General features: G+C 53.0%; 1 protein-coding gene across 25 annotated transcripts in view; it reads left to right on the forward strand.

Moving 5' to 3' along the window:
- The window catches only part of PLEKHA6 (pleckstrin homology domain containing A6), a 157823-nt gene that overhangs the window by 114669 nt on the left and 27294 nt on the right, over nt 1–15860 (forward strand). For 9 of the 25 annotated variants that reach the window (XM_008976578.6, XM_034944427.3, XM_057301557.2 and 6 more), the window contains 9 exons: nt 2405–2607; nt 4173–4655; nt 6043–6559; nt 7024–7110; nt 8234–8287; nt 12299–12379; nt 13296–13364; nt 14646–14726; nt 14940–15089. In XM_008976578.6, coding sequence (XP_008974826.2) covers nt 2405–2607; nt 4173–4655; nt 6043–6559; nt 7024–7110; nt 8234–8287; nt 12299–12379; nt 13296–13364; nt 14646–14726; nt 14940–15089 — 1725 coding nt within the window. Of the gene's footprint in view, nt 1–1937; nt 1954–2404; nt 2608–4172; nt 4656–6042; nt 6560–7023; nt 7111–8233; nt 8288–12298; nt 12380–13295; nt 13365–14645; nt 14727–14939; nt 15090–15860 lie in introns of those variants that run through there. The other 16 variants (XM_063597744.1, XM_057301570.2, XM_057301577.2 and 13 more) reach the window with 7 other exon arrangements.

Here is a 15860-nt window from a genome sequence, read left to right on the forward strand (position 1 = left end):
AAGGACTTATTTGGCACATAATTAGTTTCCAGCCTCCCGGGGTCTTGTATGCCAGAGGTGTGAAGAGAATGAACAATTAATAAAACTCTGACTCCAGGGAGCCAGTTCTAGCTGGGGAAATAGGAACAGGCTGTTTAACCAACAACAAGTAGTCCTGTTATACACAGACACACACACACACACCCACACACACAATCAAACAGCCTGTCTCACCCTCCCCACCAGACCTGTGCAGAGACACAGACACGTTCCAGCTCGGAGCTCTGCCAGCAGCAGGCGTGAGATAAACATCCCCGAGTGACTGACACACTCCCGCCACCACAGATCCCAGATATCACCTCTCTGCCCACCAGCCCCTCGCCTCCTTCCCCCACACTGCGCTGCCTATTTTAAACCTGACTCTGAGGGCTGTGCTCGGTGGCCCACAAAGGGTTCTGATTGTGGCTATTCCATGGCCCTTCCCCAGGGAAGGGAGGGGAGCTGAGACAGATGGGAGGCTTGTCCTGCTGTGGCCACCGAGCGAAACTCTTGGATGGCTAAGAATGAGCCAGGAACTGTTCCTGCCCAGGCTACCGCTGAATGCCTTAACCTCTCCCTAACTCTGGCCCCACAGAGGCTCCGGGGGCTTTGCCCCGCTGGGACAGCTCCCTCAATTCTCTGGCCCCCTTTCATAGTTCCAGGCCAGCGCCCCTGCCCACTCCCCATCAATGGCCCTGTCTTTTCCCAGGCCCTCTGCCTTCTCCTGTCACAGCACTTGTCCCTGTGCCTCTGCTCTCTCCTTGTTTCCCGCGGCATGTTTTGTCCCCCAGCGTGACTGTCAGCTCTTCAAGTGCAAGAGCCTGTCTTTGCCTTCCTTGTGACTGGTGCCCCCAGCGAGTTCCGCACACACAGGCTGCTCCCTGGATGCTCATTGAATTGATGAATTCATTTGCTGCCCGCTCCCACCCACCCCAGGACACACCCACGAGCCCTGCCTGTGTGTCTCCGCTCTACAATAACCCTGTGTTCTCCACCTAGAAGGCTTGCTTGGGCCCCTGGTCTCTCTATCCCCTATCCGTCGCAAGTCTCAGCTTCTTAGTCTTCACTGGCTTTTTGTCAACACCTCCCCTGCCCTCTCCCACACCTACATGCTAAGCCCTCTGCTGGAGGGTGGGGACCAGAGGAAGGAGGCCCACCCCTGCCTCTTGCTGGGTAATGGCTCCTGTCAGAAAGAAAATGAGGGCTGGGGACAGGTGGAGGTGAGGTGGGACCAGCTGCAGTTGAGGAATCTTTTGAGCATTTAGAGGGTGTGGGCTTGACGTTGCTGTTCAGGGGAGCCCTGAAGCTATCTCAACCCCCAGAGACCCAGGATTTAGGGCTCAAGGGGTCAGAGGCTGGAGTGAGGCTCACATCCGAGACTCTGAATCACTGCTAGATGTCCCCTGTTGAGTGGGCTAAGCTAGGCTACTGAGGATCTCACTGGGAAGTATGCTGAGGTCCCAGAAAGCATTTAGTCCTGTGGCCTAAGAACTTTGAATTTCACCAGGCAGACTCTTTTCCCATGAAATAGATGCATCAGTGAAGACCAGAGCAAAACCACAACTTGTCTGCAGTTGCAGAGCTGGTCAGGAGCAGAGCCAGGCTTAGCACTGCGATTCCCTGACTCACTCTCCACCACCAGCCCGAATTTCCCTGGTGCAAGCTCTCCACTCCCCACCCCTTGGTAGGCAGAACTGGGCATTGTTGGGTGCTGCCATTCCTGGGGGAACGCTGAGAAGAAGGGGACAATCTGAATATTCCCCCTTCCCTGTGCTCCTCACCATTTCCTGCCACGTCGTCTTCTGTCTCTCCCTTTGGTGTTTGGTTGACCTGTTCTCTGCTTCTCCTCCTTCTGACCGCGTGAGGACCCCTCCTCTGGACAGGAGCTCTCTTCTGGGTTCCCGCCCGCAGTACCTGCTCGCAGCCACCAACTAGGTAGTGTGCCCCATCTGTATGCCAGTGCCTGCTTTGCATGCCTGCAGAGAGGGGCTTGGCTGTCTCTCCACGTGGAAGAGACAGTGCTAGCTTCTCAGCAGTGAAGCTGGGGCTAAGATTGGCATGTGCTCAGGGGGTCCTCTCTCCCAGACATGGGGTCATTGCCTTTGAAATCAAACATGGAATTTGCCGGGAGAATGGGTGTGATCATTGTCCCTCCTGCTTTAATTACCCCAGGTGGGGCAAGTAGGCTGACCTGGTTATTGGGCTGCCTAATGGTGCCAAGAGAGCCAGCCAAGGTGGATACCTGGGTACCAGCTGGAACCCTCGGGGTAGCTGCAAGCTGCCCTCTTCACCTTGCTCCTGAGCTCCGCATGGGGAAGAGCCCCAGGTGCAGGGAATGGCCCAACTGACTGCCCATTCTGTGGGCGTTGGTGTCTTCTCCCAACAGGTGACTGTGTGCTGGGTGGATGAGGCCGAGGCTAGCTCCACACGCTGCCTCTCCCCACAGGCTGAGCATGCCGGGGTCCGCACCTACTTCTTCAGTGCCGAGAGCCCCGAGGAGCAAGAGGCCTGGATCCAGGCCATGGGGGAGGCTGCTCGAGTACAGATCCCTCCAGCCCAGAAGTCAGTGCCCCAAGCTGTGCGGCACAGGTGAGTGCCAGGGAATTGAGTGTGGGGGTGCAGGAAGAATAAAGAGGGGAATGGAAGACACACCCAGCTCTGGGCCATTGCTAATCCCAGTGTGCCTACTTGAAGCCCTGGAGAATGTGTGAGCCGTCTCCTTGCATCCAGGCGGGAGGCCTGGCTGAGTGATTTCAGAGCCTGAAGTCTCTCTTCCCCTAGCCAGCTCCTCCTCTTCTCTCTGAGCTCGGGAAGGCCAAGAGAAAAGCCAGGTTCCATTGGGGTCTGGCCAGGAGCCAGAGGTCAGGGTCATTTGCTGGTTTTTCTCGGCTGTGTGTGTTAAGCACACCGCCTTTGGAGGAAAATAAACTCAGGTTTGAATCACACCTTGTCCACTTGACTGTAGCGTGACCTCAGTGCAAGGGACTCACCCTCTCTGAACCCGAGGTTCCTCTGCTCAAAAACCAGCAAATATAACTCTACCTCATAGGGTTGTTGTGAGGCCTACACAGAGTGCGTGTAAAACACTCAACATGCAGTAAACTCTTAACATATGGCCGCTCCCATCGCCCGCCGTCACCCACGGTCTCAGCGTCTGTCTCTCCCTTAACTGGATGTGGAGTCTTGAGTTAGGTGCTAAGGGGGATCCAGGAAAAGGGGGTTTCACAGTGTAGACTCCAAGTCCACATATCTTAGAAATGTTTACCAAGCAATGTTTCAACAATCCCACTTGAATATGTGGAGTTTGGGAAGCTGTAGGGGGAAAATTGTCACAAATTTCCATCTTCGCTTCAACCAAGGGGCATAATTCCAAGAGTTCATTCATTCATTTCACAAATACTTACTGGAAATATAAATGTGTAAGGCACTGTAGTGGGTGCTAGGAACACAGGGGAAGAAAGTCTGCCATGTTCCTACCCTTGTGGGGCCTGTATTCTCACGGAAAGTCAGTCCTGGAAGAAATGTGTTTTGGAGAAGGGAACTAGCGTGTTTATGTGCTTGTGAGTTTGAAAGCAGAAACTTCTGCTCCTGGTGCCCGCCATGTTTTATCTCACAGCAGTCCTAGGAGGGGAGCTATTATTATGCCCATTCTGCTGATGAGGAGCCCAAGACTCTTGGCAGTTAAATAACTTTCTATAAGAAAGACAGCTGCCCCGTGACAAGCCTTTGTCACTGGAGTATCAAGGACAGTTACTGATGTGAGTGCAAACCCAGTTTGGGGAGCTGGGTCAGGGATAGATCGCAGAGAGGACCAAGACTAGGTGAGGTTAGTCATGCCATAGCTTGAAGGCTGGGCTCAAAGCAGACTGACAGAGGGGAGTGGGGTGGAGAATGACCTGCAGAGAAGACGTGGGGGGCAGAGTTAACACAGCAGGTGTGGGCAGGGGCGGATTAGGTTGTATAATAATTTCCCAGGCTGGAGCGAGAAGGTGAAGGGGTGGGACTTAGGAAGCAGAACTGAAATTCATAGAATCCTGGTTCCAGCCACCTCCCTGCCCATCCTTCCCCACTCCTCTTCTTCCCAGTCTGGCACCCCCTGCCCCACTCCATGCTGGGCTAGAGTCACTGACAGCATCTCCCTTGGCATCCTGCAGCCATGAGAAGCCAGACTCGGAGAACATCCCACCCAGCAAGCACCACCAGCAGCCACCCCACAACAGCCTCCCCAAGCCTGAGCCAGAGGCCAAGACTCGAGGGGAGGGTGATGGCCGAGGCTGTGAGAAGGCAGAGAGAAGGCCTGAGAGGCCAGAAGTCAAGAAAGAGCCTCCGGTGAAAGCCAATGGCCTCCCAGCTGGACCGGAGCCAGCCTCAGAGCCGGGCAGCCCTTACCCCGAGGGCCCAAGAGTGCCAGGGGGTGGGGAACAGCCTGCCCAGCCCAATGGCTGGCAGTACCACTCCCCAAGCCGGCCAGGGAGCACAGCTTTCCCGTCTCAGGATGGAGAGACTGGGGGACACCGGCGGAGTTTCCCACCACGCACCAACCCTGACAAAATTGCCCAGCGCAAGAGCTCCATGAACCAGCTTCAGCAGTGGGTGAATCTGCGCCGGGGGGTACCCCCGCCTGAAGACCTTCGGAGGTGAGGCATGCCGGCGGCTGGGGTGGGGTTGATATGGTATTATGGCTAGAGCGTGCGAGTGGGGTCATAGCCCACGAGGCATCCCCTGTTGGAAACCTTCTGGAAGCAGGCTGAGTTGGGAAACCAAGCAAATCCCATGCTTCCTGGCTTGCCCAAATCCTGCCTGCCCCATGGCTCCACCGTTAGAGTCTGGCTGCTGTCCCTGATTCTTGGTTTCTTTGTCTGCTTCCTTCAGAAGAAGGGACAGAGCGCCCCAGTGCCTCTCCATGGCGTGCTGGGGAGCCCAGAACACAGCAGGCTTCGGGAGGGGGCCTGAAGTTGTTATAGTCATACATCCATCCAAGCTATGGGCCCTCCTACAACATCCTCTCCCCAGTGCTCCACCCACTTGAGACTCACTAACTGCCAGACCAACTCATTCCATTTTTGAACAACTCTAATTGTTTTAAAGCCATGATTTATATGAAGTTAAAAAACAAAACAAAGTAGCTCATTGGTCCCAACATGGCCATCTATGACCACTTACGCCTTTATCCAATGACTGACTTTGAAATATCTGGGGACATTTATTGGGCCCAATGGTGTCCCTCAGGGCAAATGGGCTGCAGGCTCCTTCCCTGGGGATTTGGGCAGCTCCAGGGACTGCAGGCCACAGCTTCAGGAAGGCCATGGGGCCCGGGAGGAACCTGCCCTCTAGTGGCCTGAGCGGCTGCGCATTGCTGGTGATCTGGTGCCTGGGAGCATCAGGCCTGCTCTGGGGAGAACCACTTGGGATGAGTCCCAAGAACCTACTGGTTCTGTCCCTGACAAGATCATACAGTCAGGAAGCTGGGCATGGTGGCTCACACCTGTGGTCCCAGCTACTACTCTACAGGTGGATGTGGGAGGATTGCTTGAGCCCAGGAGCTCAAGGCTACAGTGAGCCTTGATGGCCCCACTGTATTCCAGGCTGGTGACAGAATGGACCTCATCTCTAAAATAATATAAAATAGATCAGGAAGCCGCCCTTTCTTTCACCCCTCCTACATTGCCCTCCTTCAGGTGCCTGGTAGACTTTCTTCTATTTGCCTCTCTCAGAAAAGATCTGATAAACTGGTTCATGCTGAGATGGAGATGGCTGATAAGGCTTCACGTTTCTTCCTAGGGATATGTCATTTTAAAGAGGCAAAGATTGAAGCTCTGAATGGTGCAGTGTCCAGCCTTGGGGAGTTGTTTGAGGAAGGGGGCTGTGAGGACAGGAGTCTTCCCTCATCTCTGGAATAAACCTCAGCCCCTGTGTACCTATTCAAGCACCCTGCTCTAGGCTGGGGGACCTGGAGGTGGGGCTGGGGTGGGTGGAGGGGTGCCTGTGTTGTCTGCCTTCATTACAATGTCCCCTCTCTCTCAGTCCCTCTAGGTTCTATCCTGTGTCTCGCAGGGTCCCTGAGTACTATGGCCCCTACTCCTCCCAGTACCCCGATGATTATCAGTACTACCCGCCAGGAGTGCGGCCAGAGAGCATCTGTTCCATGCCGGCCTATGATCGGATCAGCCCGCCCTGGGCCCTGGAGGACAAGCGCCATGCCTTCCGCAATGGGGGTGGCCCTGCCTACCAGCTGCGAGAGTGGAAGGAGCCCGCCAGCTACGGGCGGCAGGATGCCACCGTCTGGATCCCAAGCCCCTCCCGGCAGCCAGTCTATTATGATGAGCTGGATGCCGCCTCTAGCTCCCTGCGCCGCCTGTCCCTGCAGCCCCGCTCCCACTCTGTGCCCCGCTCACCCAGCCAGGGCTCCTACAGCCGTGCCCGCATTTACTCCCCTGTCCGCTCACCCAGTGCCCGTTTTGAGCGGCTGCCACCTCGCAGTGAGGACATCTATGCTGACCCTGCTGCCTATGTGATGAGGCGATCCATCAGCTCCCCCAAGGTGAGCCACCAGCCTGCCCTTCCTTCCTCATCCCCTGAGGTCCCCAGAAGCCTAAGACCATCTACTGAGAAAAGGCAGAGATGTGGGAGCATCTGCGCCACGGGGCCACTGGGCCGTTTGTCTGCAGGACCAGCAGTGCTGCCCAGGGGAGCCCCTGGCCTGTGGTTCTGTCTGTAGGAGAGCTGTCTTGGGGATGGCTTTGCCTCTTGAGTGGGAATATTGCTTTCTGTACATGCCCCCAAGTTGTGCCAGAAACCATGCCGTCATATAAGAGGGCAGAGAGGGTTCTGTCTTTTCAAATCTTGAGGACCTGGACAGATCATTGCAAGGGGGGCTGCTGTCCATTTCAGTTTGGGATCTGCTCTGGGAACTGAACACAAATACCTCTAACCTCGAGCTTCAGCTGATGGGGAACTCCGTGTCCCAGCCAGACCCCTCACCTCTGCAATCCCTTTCTCTTCCAGTATGATTACCTGGGAGACAGGCGGCCAGTCCCTGCAGGACTGTTCCCCTACAACTACCCACCATCCCCCACGGTCCACGATAAGATGGTACGTCCTTTCTCCCCTCCACCTGTCTCAGGGCCTCCCCGCACCGTGCTCCACTCAGGGTGGAGCTAAACTGGGGCGGACTCCAGGGACGCTCTGTGCCTAGTGCCTGGCCTGGCTGGTTTTTAGCAGCCTCTGGATACCTCCTCCCTCCCAGCCAGGACTCTAGCCCCAGTATCAAGTTTGGTGCCAATAACCCCTTCTCCTCTATGACACAGCCCGTGGAGGAGGGATGAGATCTGGGAGCATGTAATATCCTGGTCCCTCTCCTCTCCAGCATGCAGGAGAAGGGGCCTAGGCAGGAAAAATCAGGCCAGAGCTCCTAACAAGAAGCAAGATCTTCTAAACTTTTTTCCCCTGAAGCATAGTTATTTCATGTTTGTCCTTTGCCTGGAATGCCACTTTTGGGGAGAGATACAAGCGATATGATTGAGGAAGAAAAAATTTTCCGAATTGCATCTCCTCCTTTTTCTCTGCCTCTTTCTACTCGTGTCTCTCCCTGGAATTTGTTCTCCTGAGAACTTTTGCCACCACCTAGAGACCTAGATAAGATGCTCCACTTGGGAGGGTTGGGGAGGACCACTGGGACCAACAGGCAGAATCCTTTTCCAGAAAGCCTGTTGCTGACTCATTTCCATAACGGTACCAGGAGGCCAGAGTGGAGGAGGGCTGGGCAGGCTGGAGGCTAGGCGGCTGCTCCTTCCCCTCTCTGTCTGATTCTCACTCTGCCAGTGTCCACAGCATATAAGCTTTGCCCACAGCAAACACATGCACCCAGAAACAACCGATTTTTCCAGAAAACTCAGAAACAGCTGCTAACAAGTGCTGCCTAAATTGCTCTGATGACACTCACCTCTCCCAGGGAGGCCTAGGCAGACCTAGGAGAGATGGCACTGGGGTCTGCGTGTGCCCCTCCTCTCCCTGGAGTGTCCAGTAGAGAACTACTTTGCCTGCCCACATCCTCAACCCCTCCCTTCCTGAGAACTCCTCAAGGGCAGAGGGAGAAGCCTCTCCTTGTCCTTGTCGCTAACTCTTAACTGCTTTGCTTCTTTTTTTATTGTTTTCTTTTGTGTGTTCCTGTTTGTTTGTGTTGCTGTTTGGCCTCTGGGCCTCGGGCTCCGGGTAGGATGAACTTTTAGATCTTCAGTTGCAAAGAAACCTAGAGTATTTGGATCAGCAGGTAGGCAGAGCTGGTGCCCCCCTTATCATCCCACTGCCTTCCTGTCGCATCTCTCCACTCCTCCCCACCTCCTCATCTTCCAGCCATTTGACAACCTTTGTTGGTGCAAGCAGGACACAACAAAGTGGCTTATGTTTTGGTTTGCGCCTACACACCCCTTCTCTTCAAAGCCCTTTAGGACAGCTGAGAGTTTCCTGGAGAAAGAAGCATAATAAGTAGGCACATGAATAATTAATGCCACCTCTTATTTCTCCAGTGCTCAGCTCAGATGGAACTGCCCCCAGGGGGCAGGTGGGAATTTGCATTTTTTCTGGCGAGAGGAGGGAGTCGCAGAGTCGAGGGAGCTCTAGGCTGGGCCTAAAATGCTAGGGATTTAGTTCAGCCTGAATCTGGGAAATCATCTTATCATATTTTACAGGTTGTTGTTAAACTCCATAATTGGTAAACTGAGGCCTACAGACCCTCCCTAGGATGATTTTTAAAGTAATATTCATTCAGTGTATTCATTAGTTCCTCCAAAAGCCCTTTTGCATAAACAGCTCGTGCATTCCTGAGAATTCAGTGCAAACAGAGGGAGTATTATCAACCCAGTTTTACAGGTGAGCAAGCTGAAGAGGCAGTGAATGTTCCATGAGCTGCAAGCAGTGGCTGCCTGGTCTCTGCTCCAGGGTTCTAACCTTTTCTTGTCTTTTAAGCTAAGGGAGCTGTGAGACTGAGTTTAGACAGGCTGGGGGTCAATATGCTGGGTATTTATATAAGCACATACTCTTAAGTTTAGATCTGTGCTACAAACCACAACCTAGAAGTAGACAACACTGTCCTGTGGAGGCAGCCTGGAGGGGTGGAAACAATAATAATAATAATAACAACAGCTACAATAATTGGATACCTCCTCCATGCCCCATACTATTCTAAGCATTTTTCAGATCTTAACTCATTTAATCTTCACTATAACCCTGTAAGATGGATGCTATTATTACCCCCATTTTACAGCTGAGGAAACTAAAGCACAGAGAGGTTGAATAACATGCCAAGAACACACAGCCAGTGAACAGCCGAGCTTGGACAGTGACTCCAAGCTTCTGACCCAGTTTACAGCTGAGGAAACATCTAATGTGTGACAAAGCTGCTGTCAAACCTCATTAGGATGAGTTCATGCTCTTAAAGTTACAGAAAAAAAAAATTTTAAATGAGATGCTATAGCTGCAACTGTTGGTTCTTCTAGTCACAAGCCATGTGACCCATCTCACCGGGGCTTCATGTCGATGTCGCAATTCGATTTTGTAATAGGCCTCAGGCACTAGGAAGCACCAATGTCCACAGTTCAATAAGCAGGGATGGCTCCTGGCCCTGGAGGCCGTGGCATTCCAGCTCCAGAAGCAGCTCATTGTGTCCACACCATGAGCATTCTGGGCCATGTGGGAACAGATCCCAGGATTCCAACTCTGAGCAGGGCCGGGAGGTCCAGGATCCTGCTAATGGGAAGCAAGATCCAAAGTGCCTTGCAGGGGTGAGGAGCAGGGCTCATGGCCCACCCACCTCCAGATTCCTGAGCAAGCTATCCTCCCTGTCACCCATGTGATTGGCTTTCTACTCCATCCACAATGCCCAGCTATCCAAGCATTCAGTGCAGACAGCAGGGTCCCTTCCTGCGGGCTTTTGCCCTCACAGAGGGGCTGGTCCATTAGGCTAGGGGCTTCAGAACTAGGCTTCCAGAGGACTCCCTCATGGATAAAGGGTATTATTCCTTTTTGTTTGTTTGTTTTTGTTTTTGTTTTTTTTTTTGAGACAGGATCTCACTCTGTTGCCTAGGCTAGAGTACAGTGGCACAAACCTAGCTCACTGCAACCTCCACCTCACAGGCTGAATTGATCCTCCCACCTCAGCCTCCTGAGCAGCTAGGACTACAGACAGGTGTGCAGCCACCACACCTGGCTAATTAAAAAAAATTTTTTTGTAGAGATGGGTGTCCCACTGTGTTGGCCAGGCTGGTCTCAAACTCCCAGCCTCAAGTGATCCTCTCACCTCTGCCTCACAAGGTGCTAGGGTTATAGGCATGAGCCACTGTAGCTGGCCAAGGGTAGTACTCTTTTTTTTTTTTGAGAAGGAGTCTCGCCCTTTCACCCAGGCTGGAGTGCAGTGGCGCAATCTCGGCTCACTGCAGGCTTCGCCCCCAGGGTTCACGCAGGTAGTGCTCTTAAAAGGCAGTCTTGTATGATGAGAAGAGTCCAGGACATAGTCAGACACTGCTGCTCTAGTTCTAGCTCTGCCATTTACAAGGAAGTTTTTTTTTTTTTTAATCTTGGAAATGTCACTTAGTTTCTCTGGGTCTTTGTTTTCTCAATCATAAAATGGGCATTGTAGAATCTGCCCTTTCCTTTCAACCTCACAGATGTATTGGGAGAATCAAGCTGGGGTGCATATGTGAGCTCTTTGTCAGGCATCGCAAGGAGTGACAATCACCACTTGCTGCTGTTATTATTTTGTTTTTCCCAAACTCAAAAATATCAATGAGCACTCCTTACCATGTGTGAGGCACTGGGTTAGGTGGTTTCTTACAAAATCTAACATTTTGAAGAGACAGAAGGTAGCACACAAGAATCCTCCTAGAGGTAAGACCCACCTGTGCTGAAAGATCCCCAAAGCCGCAGCACAGGCGGGAGCAGGCCAGGATGAGAACACTCCTGCTCGCTTCCTCTACAGCTCTGGATCTGCTTGTTGGGGAAGGAATGAGATACCTACAGGTTACTGTGCAGGGATGGCTCCCGGCCCTCAAGGCCCTTGCATTACAGGGCTAAAGAGGTAGAAAAATCAGTTCCTAGGAAAGCCTTTTGAAATGCTGCAGACCCTGCAAATGGGATGGTGGGTGCCCTTGCCCTGCCTACAACATGTAGAAGCAAGGCTGTATTTGGGCCGCTGCCTAAAAGGGATAAGAGGAAGAAAGGACAGTGTGGGTGCAACTGAGATTGGAGAGATGACGGAAAAATCACAGGGGACCCTCTAAACAGAAACCCCAGATAATCTTCCCTAATGTGGCTCTTTCCTCCCTTTCTCATTCACTTTCCCTTCCAGAAAGCTTTCCCTGCACAACCCCCTCTGTCTTCTGCTGCCTTCCCCTGTAGAACAATGGAGTTAAAGGGACACAGCCAAAGACATTCCCTGATATCTTCACTTTTTGGTCCTTTCCCATTGGAACCAGTGGGGGAAATGATGGCATTTCTGGTTGATTGGTTGGCCTGCCCTTTCTCCCACCCCTCCTTTCCCTTCCTCTTCCTCCTCATCCCATCCCTTCTTCCATTTCTCTCTTTTTAAATTGGCAAATAGTCTTTCCACCTCCATGTTCCTAAGGATTCTTGAAATAGAAAGAATGTGTTGGAAAGCCTGGTGTCCCTTTAATGTGGCTTGCTTGTTTTGGCCTCCTTGTTTGCTCCCTAGCGTCATCCGAGATCCTCATGGATGCTGCCAGCCCAGCTCTGGAAACCGTGTTTAGCACTTTCTGCACTAGAGCCGAGGGTGGGGAGGGGCAGGGGCAGGGAGAGGGGGCAGGCCTCTGTATCTGTGGCGGCCCATCCAAAGAGCAGGTCCTAGATTTTCTTTTTTAGTTGTTTCACTTAGTTCAACTTTGGGGAGATCAGTCTTCCAACTGCCTCTATGGTCTTTGTCAAAAGTGGTGTGAGAAATGAGATCAGGGCAGGGAGATGACAACCGTGGCCAGTGCGGATGGGACAACAGCCAGGCACCCCGGGGAAGAGTCACCAGGCCCCGGCCTCTGCAGTGCCTCCAGCAAGGTCCCAGTGGCCTCCCGGCCCCTTCCGTGGCCTTTCTGCAAGGACAGCTTCAGTGCTGGTCCTGAAACAGAGGTCACTAGGGGTGAGCAAGGAGTGAGGGCAAGCTCAGGGTGCTGGGGGAGCTGCCCTCCCCTGTTTCCTGGGAAACAAGCACAGGTGGGTGAAGGGGAGATACCTACATGTAGGTCGGAGTGTGAATAGTCCGTTCCTTCCTCTGCTGCAGATGAGCGAGAGTGAGACTCTCATCAGTATGGTGAACCGCATGGTGGAAAACTCCTCCCCCAGGTCCCAACTCTTCATGCAAGTAAGACCTCTGCCTGGCAGCATGGTCCCTGCCAATGCCATTTCAGCTGCTTGTGCATGGTCAAGTTGCCCATCTAGGATGAGGCTCACGCCACCCAACCCGCTCATCTGCCTGGAGACAGGCTTGGCCTGGTCTTCCTTCCTTAATTCCACTATGTCACCTCCATTCTTCACTTTCATGGGTAAACCCAAGGCCCATTTCCCAAACCATCAAAATAGCCAGCACCAACATCTCATGCCATGCTGGGGATCGCAACTCTGCTCTTGAATGTTCTGATTTCAATTTCATATTTGTAATATCTTGACAGACATCACTGGGGTTAAAGGCATGAGGGGTGCAATGGAACCATGTAATGTCAAAGGTGTATAGAATGTGCTGTGGTCACCAGATGTGGCGTCCAGGCTAGGCAGCATTTACTGGACCCGGAGACGCTTCTGAATTCTTGCCAATTTTTGTTTAGACACAAGCCCAGGTGTTCAGTCTACTAGGGCAATAGTTTTCAACTGTTCCCAATGCTCATTCCGACCATTCCCCTATGTCTTAACCCCACAGACAGCCATGGAGTTCACTGATGTTCTCATGGTGGTTACCAACAAGCCATTGGGAGCTGCACACCCTGCAGTCGCTCTTAGCAGCTGACCCTAGTGCTTGGGGGAGAGGAAATACAGAGCATGACTCAAGCAGAGTTCTGATCTCTCCGGAGTCAGCCTAGGACAACTGGGATGGGGTTAGGCCGGGCCATCCCAGGCTTCCAGCCAGGGGATGTGGAATGAGCTCAGGTCCCTGGAACAGAAGCTACCAGAGGTGATGGACCATGGTCTCTGGCAGGAGCACAGCGGGATTGTGATGTTAGCTTCCTATCCCTGCATACCCTCATCCTGCCCCTGCTGCAGTAACCGGCCTCATGTTCCTGCAGGTCCCTCCATACCCAGAAGTGTTCCGGGACAGCCTGCACACCTACAAGTTAAACGAGCAAGACACAGATGTAAGAGCAGCGCCCCCTGCTCCCTCCCTCCACTCCAGCCTCCTGCTGCTGTCCTCTGCGGGGGCTGTCTCTCCATCCATCTCTCTTCCTCTGCGGGGGCTGTCTCTCCATCTATCTCTCTCCTTCTGGTGGCTTTTCATACCTTTGATTCATGTCTTCTCTCACCACAACAAGATTCTGCCTACCTCCTCCTCATCCCCCTTCTTTTCTGATCTACCACCCACTCACCCTTCCCTCCCATGCTGGCTGTATCCGTTTCTCCACTGAGCGCTGGGCCGTTTTGCCTACAGCAGTGAGATCTGCTTGTAACATGAATGCAGACTTTGTTGGGAGATAGATCAGTCAGTCTATTCTGTGCCCAGCATGGCATTAGTCCCTACAGGTAACTAGAAAGGACAATACGGCTATGCCCCTGCCTTCAGGGAGCTTCAGGGTAAGTGGGAAGTGCCAGGTAGCAGCAGGAGGTGGCAACAGGGTATTCATGTAGTGAAGGGGAGCCATAATAGGTTCTGCCAGGTGCAGGGAAGTGAGGCCGTGTGGGCTGAAGGTCAGGGACAAAACAAGCAGCATGTGAGTTAGGCCTTGAAGTTAAAAGGCCCAGAGGGTAAAATCTGGCTCAGTGGAAAGGAGCAAAGCAGGTATTTGAGGAATGTCATGAATAAAGGTGCGGACTAGGAAAGCATGAGCTCTCTTTCTGGCCTCACCTGTCTGCTCCCCATCACCACTGGCCCTGCTTGGGTAGTGGATCTGCCCAGTGAGACTGGGAGAGGATCCTTCCTGACAGGACTAGACCTCAGAGGGAGGATCAGCCATCCTGAGACTTTGAAGGGAGGAGGGAAGAACAGGATCTTGAGAGAGAAGGGAGAAGGTTCTGTGGGATTGAGGGACAGTTTCTATTGCTCACTGCTTTTCTAAGACTGCTTGTTCTGACACCCGGCCCACCTCTTCAGTCCAGCCTAGGAGGTGAGGTCATATCATCTCCTCAGTCCTTTGTGAATTGCAACCCTTGGAAGGATGGGGGTGCCAGAGTTTAACACTTGGCTCTCAGCCCTCTTAACCCAACTCACTTCCTCAGAGAGTAAGCATACCTCACCTCCCAAGATGAAGACCCATCTTCTTGTTCTCAGGAGCCACCAAGGGCAAGGTGAAGGCCCAGGGTTCCTCAGCAGGAGAAAGGAGGGGGGTATCCAGAGGCCAGGCCTATAACTCCCAGGTCCCCATCAAACTATGTCCTTCATCTCCTTCTTTCTCCCTCTCCTTCCCCACTCTCTGGGTCCCTAGAAGCTGCTGGGAAAATTGTGTGAGCAGAACAAGGTGGTGAGGGAGCAGGACCGGCTGGTGCAGCAGCTCCGAGCTGAGAAGGTGAGAAGCTGGGGGTGGCTTTAAGCTGGGGCAGATGGGCGAGGCTGGCTTGGAGAAGGTTGTGGGCTGCTGTCTCCAACCTGACTAAGATGACAAAGCAAGGACAGCCTCCACTCAGCTGCCTGTTGAACCTCTAAGGGCTCAGGCCTCTGCTGTTCAATCCCAGAGAGGAGCTGTCAGGGCTGCTCATGTCATTCCCCTGCCTTTCTTCAGGAGAGCCTGGAAAGTGCCTTGATGGGGACCCACCAGGAGCTGGAGATGTTTGGAAGCCAGCCCGCCTACCCAGAAAAGCTGCGACACAAAAAGGATTCACTGCAGAACCAGCTCATCAACATCCGCGTGGAGCTGTCTCAGGCGACCACGGTAACCCAGGGAGCGGGGTTCGTGCACCCCACCTCATTAGCACTAGGCAGCAGGGCCACCACCTCCCAGCTTGTGCTGTCCTAGTCCAGTTTTCCTCAGAGGACAAGAGCTGAATACTCCCGTGCAGAGGGGCATAAACAAAGACCTCAATATTGCCCTGCAAATAAATAGCAAGTCAGCCAGTCTGCTCATTCCAGTCTCCACCGAGGAAATGAGCTTATTTCCCACAAACTATACCTGTACCTGGATTTCTTTGGGACAGCATGAAGTTGTGAGTTACTTATTTCCTTGGCTGTGCTAACACCTCTGCTGCCCACTTCTGTCTTCTCCCTCGGAGAAGCAAAGCACTGGCAAAAAGGCTGCTGCCAGCTGGCCTCAGTGGCTCACGCCTATAATCCCAGCACTTTGGGAGGCCAAGGCGGGTGGATCACCTGAGGTTGGGAGTTTGAGACCAGCCTGACCTACATGGAGAAACCCTGTCTCTACTAAAAATACAAAATTAGCCGGTTGTGGTGGCACACGCCTGTAGTCCCAGATAGGAGGCTGAGGCAGGAGAATTGCTTGAACCCATGAGGCGGAGGTTGCCGTGAGCCGAGATCGCACCATTGCACTCCAGCCTGGGCAACAAGAGTGAAACTCCATCTCAAAAAAAAAAAAAAAAAAAAAAGGCTGCTGCCCTGGTCACTACTTCCCAGCAGGTAAGGGCAGACCTTCCGACACAGACTGCTTGGAGAATGGCTCCAAGAAGCAGCAGAAAAAGCCCCGTGAAAG

The sequence above is a fragment of the Pan paniscus genome, chromosome 1 (genome assembly GCF_029289425.2).
Source record: "Pan paniscus chromosome 1, NHGRI_mPanPan1-v2.0_pri, whole genome shotgun sequence".
NCBI classification, from domain to species: Eukaryota; Metazoa; Chordata; class Mammalia; order Primates; family Hominidae; genus Pan; species Pan paniscus.